The 10,750-nt window shown below is 36.1% G+C and overlaps 4 protein-coding genes across 6 annotated transcripts in view; 1 reads left to right on the plus strand and 3 right to left on the minus strand.

Annotated features, from left to right (window-relative positions):
• The window catches only part of LOC104823526 (mediator of RNA polymerase II transcription subunit 32), a 1,983-nt gene extending 1,851 nt beyond the window's left edge, over positions 1 to 132 (minus strand). Inside the window, exon 1 of the mRNA XM_010555131.1 lies at positions 26 to 132. The gene's annotated coding sequence lies outside the window, so the exon portion shown is untranslated. The remainder of the gene's footprint in view (positions 1 to 25) is intronic.
• A 1,492-nt stretch (positions 133 to 1,624) lies between these two features.
• On the plus strand, positions 1,625 to 5,630 carry LOC104823528 (arogenate dehydratase/prephenate dehydratase 1, chloroplastic-like). The gene is made up of 11 exons (XM_010555137.2): positions 1,625 to 2,082; positions 2,827 to 2,894; positions 2,977 to 3,069; positions 3,466 to 3,666; positions 3,775 to 3,855; positions 3,944 to 4,039; positions 4,194 to 4,271; positions 4,373 to 4,462; positions 4,656 to 4,723; positions 5,140 to 5,221; positions 5,297 to 5,630. The coding sequence occupies exons 1-11, from the start codon at positions 1,836 to 1,838 to the stop codon at positions 5,354 to 5,356; spliced, it is 1,164 nt and encodes a 387-aa protein (XP_010553439.1). The 5' UTR covers positions 1,625 to 1,835; the 3' UTR covers positions 5,357 to 5,630.
• A 399-nt stretch (positions 5,631 to 6,029) lies between these two features.
• LOC104823532 (glucan endo-1,3-beta-glucosidase 1) lies at positions 6,030 to 8,872 on the minus strand. Of its 3 annotated transcripts, none has more exons than XM_010555144.1 (4): positions 8,517 to 8,872; positions 6,741 to 7,937; positions 6,413 to 6,440; positions 6,030 to 6,334 (listed from the first exon to the last, which is right to left on the minus strand). In XM_010555144.1, the coding sequence occupies exons 1-4, from the start codon at positions 8,836 to 8,838 to the stop codon at positions 6,190 to 6,192; spliced, it is 1,692 nt and encodes a 563-aa protein (XP_010553446.1). In that variant the 5' UTR covers positions 8,839 to 8,872; the 3' UTR covers positions 6,030 to 6,189. The 3 variants fall into 3 exon arrangements, with proteins under 3 accessions (XP_010553446.1, XP_010553445.1, XP_010553447.1); XM_010555143.1 differs by having other exon boundaries at positions 6,741 to 8,048; XM_010555145.1 differs by lacking the exon at positions 6,030 to 6,334 and having other exon boundaries at positions 6,428 to 6,511; positions 6,741 to 8,048.
• A 145-nt stretch (positions 8,873 to 9,017) lies between these two features.
• LOC104823530 overlaps positions 9,018 to 10,750 on the minus strand; it is a 12,694-nt gene continuing 10,961 nt past the window's right edge. The window contains exon 7 of the mRNA XM_019203643.1: positions 9,018 to 9,612. The gene's annotated coding sequence lies outside the window, so the exon portion shown is untranslated. The remainder of the gene's footprint in view (positions 9,613 to 10,750) is intronic.

Raw genomic sequence — 10,750 nt, forward strand, 5'->3', positions numbered from 1 at the left:
GAAGAGAGAAAGCTTGAATACTTACAGTCGAAAAACGCAGAAATCGGCCGGCGACGGCGGCGTGGCGGAGACGAAGTGAAACGAGGCAAGCTAAGAGAGAAAATAATGGGGAGAACTCAATAAAAGAACCCTTAACTTTTGTTACTTCTCATAAAAGCCCATTAACTTTTAAATTTTCTATAAACCCTTAACGAGAATCCAAAGTGTACGATTGCATGCATATATATATATATAATATACATATTTTTGTAGTTTAAGGGTATATACTAATTCACGAATGTGTGTATATATTTCAAAAAAAATATTTTTTGGTTGTTAGAAGATATTGTAATTTAATAAACTTTTCCCCTGATATATTTATTTACTACGAGCCTTACTAGGGGCAACATTATTTTTTAATTATATCCATATTTATGACTATCGTAATAAAAGTATCCGTATCAGATTTTTTTACTGTAACTTGTTTACATGAAAAATGAAAAATAAAGAAACAAAAATATAGAGATAATCATGACCTTTATTTCTTTTTGTTTTAAAAAGGAAAAAATACCTTAAAATTTATGAACTTTAATTTGGTATAATATTAATTTCTAAATTTGTAAGTGCGTCTATTTATTTTCAAACTTGTATTTTTGAACACAGTAATTTCTAAACTTGTTTAACGGTTTCATAATCGTCTATACCACTAATTGATCAAAACAAAGTTTAGAAATTATTGTATTAAAAAATACAAGTTTAGGAATTATTGTGTTAAAAAATACAAGTTTAAGAATTATTGTATTCAAAAATATAAATTCGGAAATAAATATGTACACCTACAAATTAAAGAATTAATATTAAACCAAATTACAAATTACGAATTCAGAATTTTAAAATATTTTTTTCTTTTTAAAAAATGGATTAAAATGGATAAGTGGCCAACTGTTTGAAAAAGTTTCCCACCCAAGAAAGAATCTGAAGTACAGTTCTTCCGAAATCAGGGTCAGGCCAATTGATTCTCTTATATTATATAACCGCTGTTTCAATTAATAACATGGCATTTTTTAATTAGCATTTGTATTAATATAAATCCATTAACAGTTATCGGCTGGAGAAAAGTATTATCAAATCATTTTTGAAATTCTAGATGCGAAATACGAGATAGAGTTTATGCGGAGAAATTGATCTTTCTATTATTGAATCTTTTTGCCATCATTCTTTTATATGATGTGGATATAATTCAGTGAAATAATTTATTTACATTGTTAATATTATTTTTTGTGAATTTTATTAGTCATATATTTCTCCCATCCAAGATATATAACATTGTAAAAATTATGGATTTAAATATTATAATTAATAGTTAATAATGTTTGAACATAAGAAAAGTATTTATTATGAATATAAAAATTATTTAAATTATTTTATAAATATAAGAAATTTATCTAAAATATCAAATATTTTAGACAAAGAATATGATTAACCAATTACCATCGAATCCAAAATTGAATCAAGGAGAAGTTCACTAGATAAGTATTTATTTCCAATATAAACTACGAACAATGCATTTGTTCATCGATATCTAATAAATTACTCATGCGCACACAGACATATATTTACACACAGTTAATGTGTGTGTGTGTGTATGTGTGTGTGCGCGTATATAACTGAGAATCTTGCTTCATCGTCTCCCCGACCTCCAAATTTCAGTCTTTCTCCTTGACATTATCGCTCTGATACTGAAAAGTTCTCACCAACCCATTTCCCATGAGACTTCCTTTGACCTAATTCGCCAAATTTCTCTGTCACATTGCCGATTTCTCCGACCAAAACTAGAAAAAAAATCGCAGCTTTCAATGGCTCTGCGATGTCTCTCCATCTCGATTTTGCCCCCAACGCACCATTCTCATATGGGTCTCTCCGATTTCAACCCGAAACGCTTCCGTTTCGACCTCACGTGTAAATGCTCCGCCCAGAGAGCCGTCACTGCCGTTGAAGACGACAGACCGTACGGCCATGAACTCGGGGAGTCCCCTGGTGGAATCGTTCCGAGTCAGAAAACCGAGTCTTTGACCTTTCACAAGGACTTGAGTATGCTCCCCAGTGAGTCATCTCGTTCTCTGTTCTACTGCTGCCATTGATGGTGTTTTGAATTTGCCCGTTTGGCCGTCTGATGGAATTTAAGCGGAAATGCTGAGGGGTTGTTCTGGTGATTCTATCGTCCAAGATCATGTCTTTAGGGCTTTGTTTGTCTGAATTATGATCACCATGGCTGATCCTTGTGCTGTCTACGTGTTTGTTCTTGAGTTTTTCACTACTGTACATGCTTTTGGATCGTGTGGATAATACAACAACTACAAAGGCTTTCTGTTCATCTGAGTTAACTGAGTATGTATTTGTTTTCTCCGGCCATTTCACGTCAGTATCAATAAATTTGATGCGTACAAGACATTGCAAGGGCTGATGATCGTGTTATAGTATAGCTTCTAATAGTATCTTGGCTGTTGTAGGCTATTTTCAGACAGAATTGTGTTGAACCCTGTGTATATGTCAAGCCATATGATCGCGGCTTTATCCACTCTGTTCCCGGTCATTATCCTTGAGATGCATTTCCCGCATGATTCCAAGAATTTAATGGCTTTTTCATGTAATCTACGAATCTCTAATGGTTCTCTATGCCATCATAGTTTAGGTTCGATCTTTTCTTGTCGTGTTGTATCATTGTTTCATTTCGCTTTCAAGTCCCGTTTCATATATAACAATAACATATCATCGTTTGTATCGATCTCCGTTTTCTTTCATCTTCTCTCATTACTAACCTAACCCTATCATCTAAACCGATTACAGAGCCCTTAACTGCGTCCAGCCTTCACTCTTCTCCCAATGACAATGCGAAAGTCCGAGTTGCTTATCAGGTAAGTAAATTACTACTTTACCTTCCTTCCATTTCTTCAGGTATTTGCCCTTTCTTTCATACGCTTTGTATTCCAATATCAGGGCATACCGGGTGCTTATAGCCAGACAGCAGCACTGAAAGCTTATCCAAACTGCAAAACTGTACCATGTGAACAGTTTGAAACCGCATTCCAGGTTTCGATTTTATGTCACCGTATTATTGCTCATTCCCTCGTTGGTCTTAGAGCATGCAGAGTCTCTTTTTCTTTTTTAAGGAAATGTAAAACGTATTAAAAATGTTAAGGTTTTTACGCGGGATGAAACCGAATGCATTCGAACATATCCAAAATATGAAAAACCATGAAGATGGACTAGAAAACTTCTACAGAAGGAGAACCATGAAAACAAAATGATGCAGTTATAGGGAACAAATCCATAGGGAGTTGATTGGCATGTTATGATCGAAGATCCTGCAAGGAAAGAATGCATTTCTAAACCGTACGATACGTACATAGTATTTCCACCGTTATAGAAATATAGATGAAAATATGGTTGGTGGATTCATCCTTTTACGTTTTCATGATTCTTCAGGCAGTTGAACTATGGTTGGTGGATAAAGCCGTGCTTCCAATCGAGAATTCAGTCGGCGGAAGTATCCACAGAAACTATGATTTGCTTCTCCGTCATAGACTACACATTGTCCAGGAAGTCCAATTGCCCGTTAACCATTGCCTCTTGGCATTGCCCGGCGTTAAAAAGGAGGACCTTAAACGCGTTCTAAGCCACCCTCAGGTTCTTCTTCTTCTTCTTCTCGTCGTTCTTTTTATTAACGACCTCGACACCTCGTATTTCAATAATCTGAAGTTTTTATTAACGACTGATTAACGGGTTTTCCTTCAGGCACTTTCTCAATGCGAGAATACACTTGGCAACTTAGGGGTGCATAGAATTACTTCAGTAGACACTGCCACCGCTGCTCAGGTGTTTGCCTTCGATCCAACGATTCTATATTTTCGGGTTTTCTTTTGCGAGAGATCAATATAGTTTCTACATTAAAACATGTTTTCAGACCGTGTCTTCAAGTGGCGAGAAGGACACAGGAGCAATAGCTAGTTTACGAGCTGCAGGAATATACGGTCTCGATATTCTTGCTGAAAACATGCAGGTAAATCCGTAAATTTTCAACCATCAATTCGTCCTGCGGATTATGCACCGTTAAAGAATTCAAATTTAAGGAAAGAACTGAATTACTTGACATCCTCTTCATATTAAAACTCACAATCTTCTGCATTGGGTTTTTTCTACGTATGCTCGTTTAGGATGACGCTAACAACGTGACCCGTTTCCTTATACTCGCAAGAGACCCTACAATCCCAAGAACCGATCGACCCTATAAGGTAAAACAGAAAAACAATTAGCATGTCGAATTTACTGTTCGATTGATTTCTAGCTTATAAAACTTACCAAACTGTAAATTGTTTTTTACTGTTTGATTCAGACAAGTATAGTTTTCTCTCTAGAAGAAGGTCCAGGCGAGCTGTTCAAGGCCTTGGCCGTATTTGCTCTGAGGAACATTAACTTATCAAAGGTAACAAGTTCCGGGAAAAAAAAAGCTTTTGAATTTCAAATATAGGAAAGCAAGTTGATGATTATTATTAAACATTTAGGCCCTGTTCTTAATGATAACGTATGATTACTATGAACATCGGTTTCTATATTATCAAATATGTAGTGATATTAAGGTCCTCTCTATTGTTTTCCTTTTCCTTCTCTTGTTACAGATGGAGAGTCGTCCACAAAGGCGGCGACCTCTAAGAGTAGTTGATAGTTCTAACAATGGAAGTGCCAAGTAAGTTTCTGTCCATTTTTAATGCAAATGAGGTACTTTTTATTAGAGAAAATCTCGTATAAATACACGAACTTTGTTATCAACTCCCAAATTAATATTTTCGGATAAATACGCGACATTTGACGTGTAGTTTTTTGGGAATCCTTGTTAAATTCATGGATTTAATAGGAGTCGGAAAAGGGTCGTGTAATTTCTTCAAAAAGTTAAAAGTTTGTGTATTAGTTTAGGAGTTGGTAACAAATTTGTGTACTTATATGAGATTTTCCCTTCTTTATAACGATAACTCGATCCATTTTATTTGTACTGAGAGTGGCTTAATGATGAAACAAATTGGGTTCGGAATAGGAATATATATGTCCGAAGATTACTCGGCCGTGGCCAGGGAAACTAATGATATGTTTTCGGGCGAGTGATAGGTGCTTTGAATACCTTTTCTACATTGATTTCGAAGCTTCCATGGCTGAGCCTCGTGCCCAACATGCCCTCGGCCATCTACAGGTTAAACCCCGAGAGAACTGATTCTTCTCTCGCGAATCTTGAATTGATTTTTGCGCCTTTTTTCCGTTCCCGCAGGAGCTAGCCAGATTCATCCGTGTTCTCGGGTGTTATCCGATGGATAAAGGCGTCGTATAGGCAGAAAACAGCGTTCATGGCCATACCATGTGAATACAGAAATCATACCCAGAAAGATTTTTGCTTTGGTTAGTTTCGAATACCATTTACCATAATGCCGTGGATTCTCTTTTATGGCAAGCTTTGCCCTTTTTCTCCTCTTGTAAAGGAAAGTCCAAATCTTTTTTTTCTTTTCCCTTTTTGTTGTATATAAGACTTGGCCTCACTTTGGTCCAGAGAATATGTGGTAACTTTCCGACACCAAAATCGAAACGTCATGCTTTCAATAGTTTCATCAAAGTTTATCATTTTCCCAAATCTAAATTAAAAATCGATTTGAATTATATATATGAAAAATGATCGAATATAATATTTCTAAAATTGAAAAAATATAAATATAAATTAGAAATAATTGTACCCAAACCAAAACCAAAACCATAATGAATATTCCTACGTGTAGGGGTCACTGATTCGGTTATTCGAACTAAATGATTATGATTCGTCTAAAAATAAAATAAACGCATCCAAATTAGAATGAATAAAATAAAAATAAAATTCTTTGAAAACCGAATATTTATATAAAAAATGCGAATTTGAACAGAAATAGAAATGAATATGAATACGAATAGATAGTTTTTTTTTTACCACGAATTTGAATATAACCGACCGAACCCAACCAGAACCAATCCTTTCCTAAATAAAACATTAAAAAATCAGACCAGTTTTATTCATGACAATACATGTTTACACCCAATACATGATGCACACGTGGAAAATAAATTTCGTATTTTGTCTAAAAAAACAATCACCGTAAAACAGTAAGGAAAAAACAATACTAATTTACCTTTGGAAAATCAGCACAAAGGTAAACAAAAAAACACATACAAAGTTAGAAGAGCCATAAGACTAAAGCAGCCTCCGGAGAGATTCGCCGGAACTCCTCCGGTCGGAGCTTGCCTCGAGTTCACTTCCGTCCTCGTCTCGTTCCCGACCTTCTTGCTGCAAAAAAAATGCGAAATTTCGTTCATTTCCCGAGCCGAGGAGATTCAAGAAAGCAAGTTTTTTTCTTCTTCTCACCTTCCTGGAAAAATACAGCTTCCGTGACCTGCAAAGAACACAGACAGCCCCAGGATTCAGAAATGAAGTCTTGAACTCTTAGAGGCTATCACTTCTATCCTGCATTTTGGTTTAGTCTTTATTGCATTTGTTGTAACCATTTTCTTGGCATATGTTACAATAAGCATCATACCGATGAACCAGGCGAGGAAATGAAAGAATGCAATGAAGATGAATGAGAAGGTACAAGCCATTTTCAGAAGGAATCTCTGCTCGGGTAGATCATGCCCCCGAGAATAAACTATCTGTTTTACGTATAGTATTCGAAGTACTAACGAGAATAACTTACTTGGGTCTGTGGTCGTGATCATTGCCACACCCTTGAAGTCACAAGAACCGGGATCTTTTCCTTCCTTCTGGTAATAGCTATCAAAAGCGTAAGAGGCATGGCTCTTTACGTTATTCGGCTGATAACAACTCTCCCCGGGCTGAATCTCGCTACAGTTAGCCCTTCCCGGACCACAAGCCCAATCAAGTGCAGCCTGAAGTGCCTTCTTGTCAGGACCATCCATTGCAGTGCAATACGTCTGGTTGGTCGTATCATTCGCCAGGAAAGTTCCGCTTCCCGATACATGAAGCAGATAAGCTGGAGTGGAATTCCCGTAGAACAAACCCCAATTAGCTTCACTCAATGGAGGAGCCCGTAAATCTTCGTTGAACAACTCGTATATGTAAACACTTGATGTCATTTCCGGGTGTAAAGGGGTGCCAGTTCTATCAAAGATGTGCTTGATCAGATGGGAGTTATACATATCAGCATTGTCAATAGTGGCGTATGGCTCTTTAGCATCTCCTTTCGAGGGCCACCCACTTTCAGACACGAGAACAACTACATCTGTCACGTTAAGGTTTCTCATCGAGACATAAGCAGCATCGATCATGGCATCCAGCACGTTCGTGTAATGCAGTAAAGTGTTCGGATCGACCATTTCCTTAGAGGGTGTCAAGGGCTTGAATAAACAATTATCGAGCGGAACCACGCCTTTGTTCTGCATAAACACATAGTAAGGATACAGATTCATCATCAGAGGAGAACCTGTTCTCGACAAAAACTGAAGCAGTGGAACCATAACCGAGTTCCAGCTCTGGTTAAATGATGCTTGTGATGGCGGGAATGTATTGAGCATGATAGAAAACGAATGTGGTGTAGAAATCTTGATCAGGTTATGGAGATTTGCAGCAACCAGAGCACTGTACAGAGACTCAATTGCAGGTAGCAGCAAAGTAGCAGAAGAAGGGACTGTTGTCAAAACCTCATCTCCAACAGCAATGGCTGTTATTAGGGTTTCGGGATAATAAGCAACGACATTGCGATCGATCCAGGATGCAGCAGTGCTGTTCGAGGATCCAATTGCTAGAAGCTGGTTATTGGGCACGCTGATGATAACCCGGATCTTGGTTTTGGCAAATGCTCTGAGCAAATCAGGATCAGCATCATATAAACGGACATGGTTTATCTTCTGAGCCTGCAAGAACCGAAGCAATTCTGTCGGAGACAACAGATTGGAGACATCAGTGCCAATGTTGAACCCAACAAAGGGATCTTTCTCCTGCTCTTGCTGTTTAATAATCTCTTGTGACAAAGATGATGAATTTACTGCCAAAATTTGCAAAAAGAAAAGGAAAATTTCGAGTTACGAATCTCAAGAACATACATTGCCAAGCTGCATTTGTTCTGTTTGATTACAATACCAAAGTGAAGAACTTTGCCTGGGGCTTGAACTTGCCATTTTTTCTCTCTCTAGATTTTGGTTTATTACCAAAAATAACAACTACAAATTAATTACATTGAAATAAACTTCCAAACTAAGAAATGGGTGTTTCCAAAAACTTCAACTTTGTAAAAATTACAACTAAAAGTCCATGGGAATATTTGGTTAGAGTTCAGGTTGTCTGCCAACATCATCGACTTGCTGAGTTCATCCAACTTCAGCAAGGAAACATGACAATCCGAGAGTATGAAGCAGAATTCACACGGTTGTTGACCTATGGTGCAAACTTGGTTCCCACTGAGGCATTGAAGATTCAGAAATTCGGGGGGGGAGGGGGGAGTGAATAAACTCACCAGAAAACAAAAGATGGAGAAAAGAGAAGGCGAAGAGAGCAGAAATGGCGGGAATCATGCTAGAGACCGCCATTGGAGAGGAGAGTGAGCTTATTCTGCAATTCTTCCCCTTGAGACTCCGTTTCAGGTACCCATCCTTGCATATTTTGCTCTTTTTCTTTAGGGTTTTTGAAGAGAGAGCAGTGCTCGAAGAAGAAATGCAAGCCAGAGCATTTCTCCTTCTTCGTTTTTTTTGGGTTTTTGGAATGTTCTTCCCCCGTGATTCAACTTTGTTTCTTGCAGGGCAGATTGGTGTCAGTTTGGACAGCTGATTGATGGCCATTTTCTTTTACTTCGGTTCGGATTCTTCTCGCGTATTTCATCGTCAGAAAAAGGGATAATTCCAAAAAAAATCTCCAATTTGGTGTAATGTACCAAAATAATACCTCAATTTTTAGTTTAACAAATAAAATACTCAATTTCGACAATTTTGACAAATGAATACCTAAAACATGACGCCATTAAAACGAACGTTTAGTTTTGCTGATATGGCTTTCGAATGTGATTAAAAATTGCCAAGTCAAAGGACATAGGCAATTTTAACCATATTTAAAACCGAAGTCAACCAAAATAATCTAAACCGGTCACTTGATCCCATATTGAAAACCCTAAAGTCAAAAGCCCTAAAACCGGTAGATTGCCTTGAAGTTCACCGCTCTGAAGGTCGTCAATGTGTCGAACAATGGCAACCTCACCGGGAACTTTACCGACGATAGTCTCACGGGATGACGGAGCTAGAAGTGCTCTGTCTTAGCGGAAATTTCTTCGGGGGACATATTCCGGAGCTTAGAGTTTCTCGGTGTCTATGCTAACGACCTCTCCGGCGAAACGCCGAGCTGTAACCTCATCGGTGATATACCAGCAAGTCTGGGAAATCTGACGTGTCTGCATACTTTGTTTCTTCAGTTCAACAATCTCACCGGAAAAATTCTGCCGAAGCTTTTCTGGAATGGTGAATCTGAAATCCCTGGATTTATCCTCCAACCAACTAACCATAGAGATCCCACAGAACTTCTCCACTCTCCGGAACATCACTCTGGTCAATCTCTTCATACCCCTAAACATGTCGCCGGAGATACGGGAGGGGAAATCGAACACGGAGGGAGAGCAATTTGGGGATTTTCGATTTTTTAATCACATTTCGAAGCCATGTCACCAAAATTAAACGATTGTTTAACGGCGTCATGTCTTAGCTATTAATTCGTCAAGATCGTCCAAATTGAGGTTTTTATTTGTCAAATTAGAAATTGAGGTATTATTTTGATACATTTCACCAAATTTGGGATTTTTTTTGGAATTATCCCTCAGAAAAATTATGATTGTTTGATTTTTTTATATAGAATTTGTTTCTGTTTTCTTTTGATTCGGATCTATTTAATTGAAAAATATATTTATTTTAACAAACTTCTCGAGTTATTTTAGTTATTTTTTATTCGATTTGTGTTCAGTTTCTTTGTTTTTAGAGATAATGTAACTGTATAATTTTTAATATTAGATTCCACGTTTAGAATTATTTGTTATTTGATTCATATCTATCCAATTATTCGATAATTAATCAAAATGACCTCATGAGGCACATAATTTTTTTTAAAAATTTACGATAGACTTCTAAATATACAATAAGGATAAAAAAAAAAATGGATATGTATATATGAGATATTTGAATTCGAAATCAAATCTATTGTATAAGTAAAGAGATTTAAAATATTGTGGTATATTTTACCTATTTTTTTTATAAAAATCTACATTAACATATCATTAGTATTATTAATCAAATTCTAAGTTATTATAATAAAGACTTTTATATATTTGTATATAATTAAATTAACAATAATTTTTATACATGAAAAATCTATTTTAATCTCATTTTTATATATTGAAATTTTTATTTGATACACTTATATTTCAAAACCATTTATTATTAACAATCAAACCCTATACCGGGTGTGATTAACTCATAAAACACCGAACTTTAAAAATTCACCGAAAACTCTTCAAATCTACCAACTCAAACAACGATAATGATATGACAAATGACATAACTTACAAATCATACACACATCATCATAATTATACCACATCATCATTTCAAACAAATTAAATTAAATAATTTATTTAAATTAATATATATACATATAAATACACATATACATATATAAATAAATAAATATATATATATATATATATATATATAT

This window comes from Tarenaya hassleriana, unplaced genomic scaffold, assembly GCF_000463585.1.
Source record: "Tarenaya hassleriana unplaced genomic scaffold, ASM46358v1 Cleome4, whole genome shotgun sequence".
Classification (NCBI taxonomy): domain Eukaryota; kingdom Viridiplantae; phylum Streptophyta; class Magnoliopsida; order Brassicales; family Cleomaceae; genus Tarenaya; species Tarenaya hassleriana.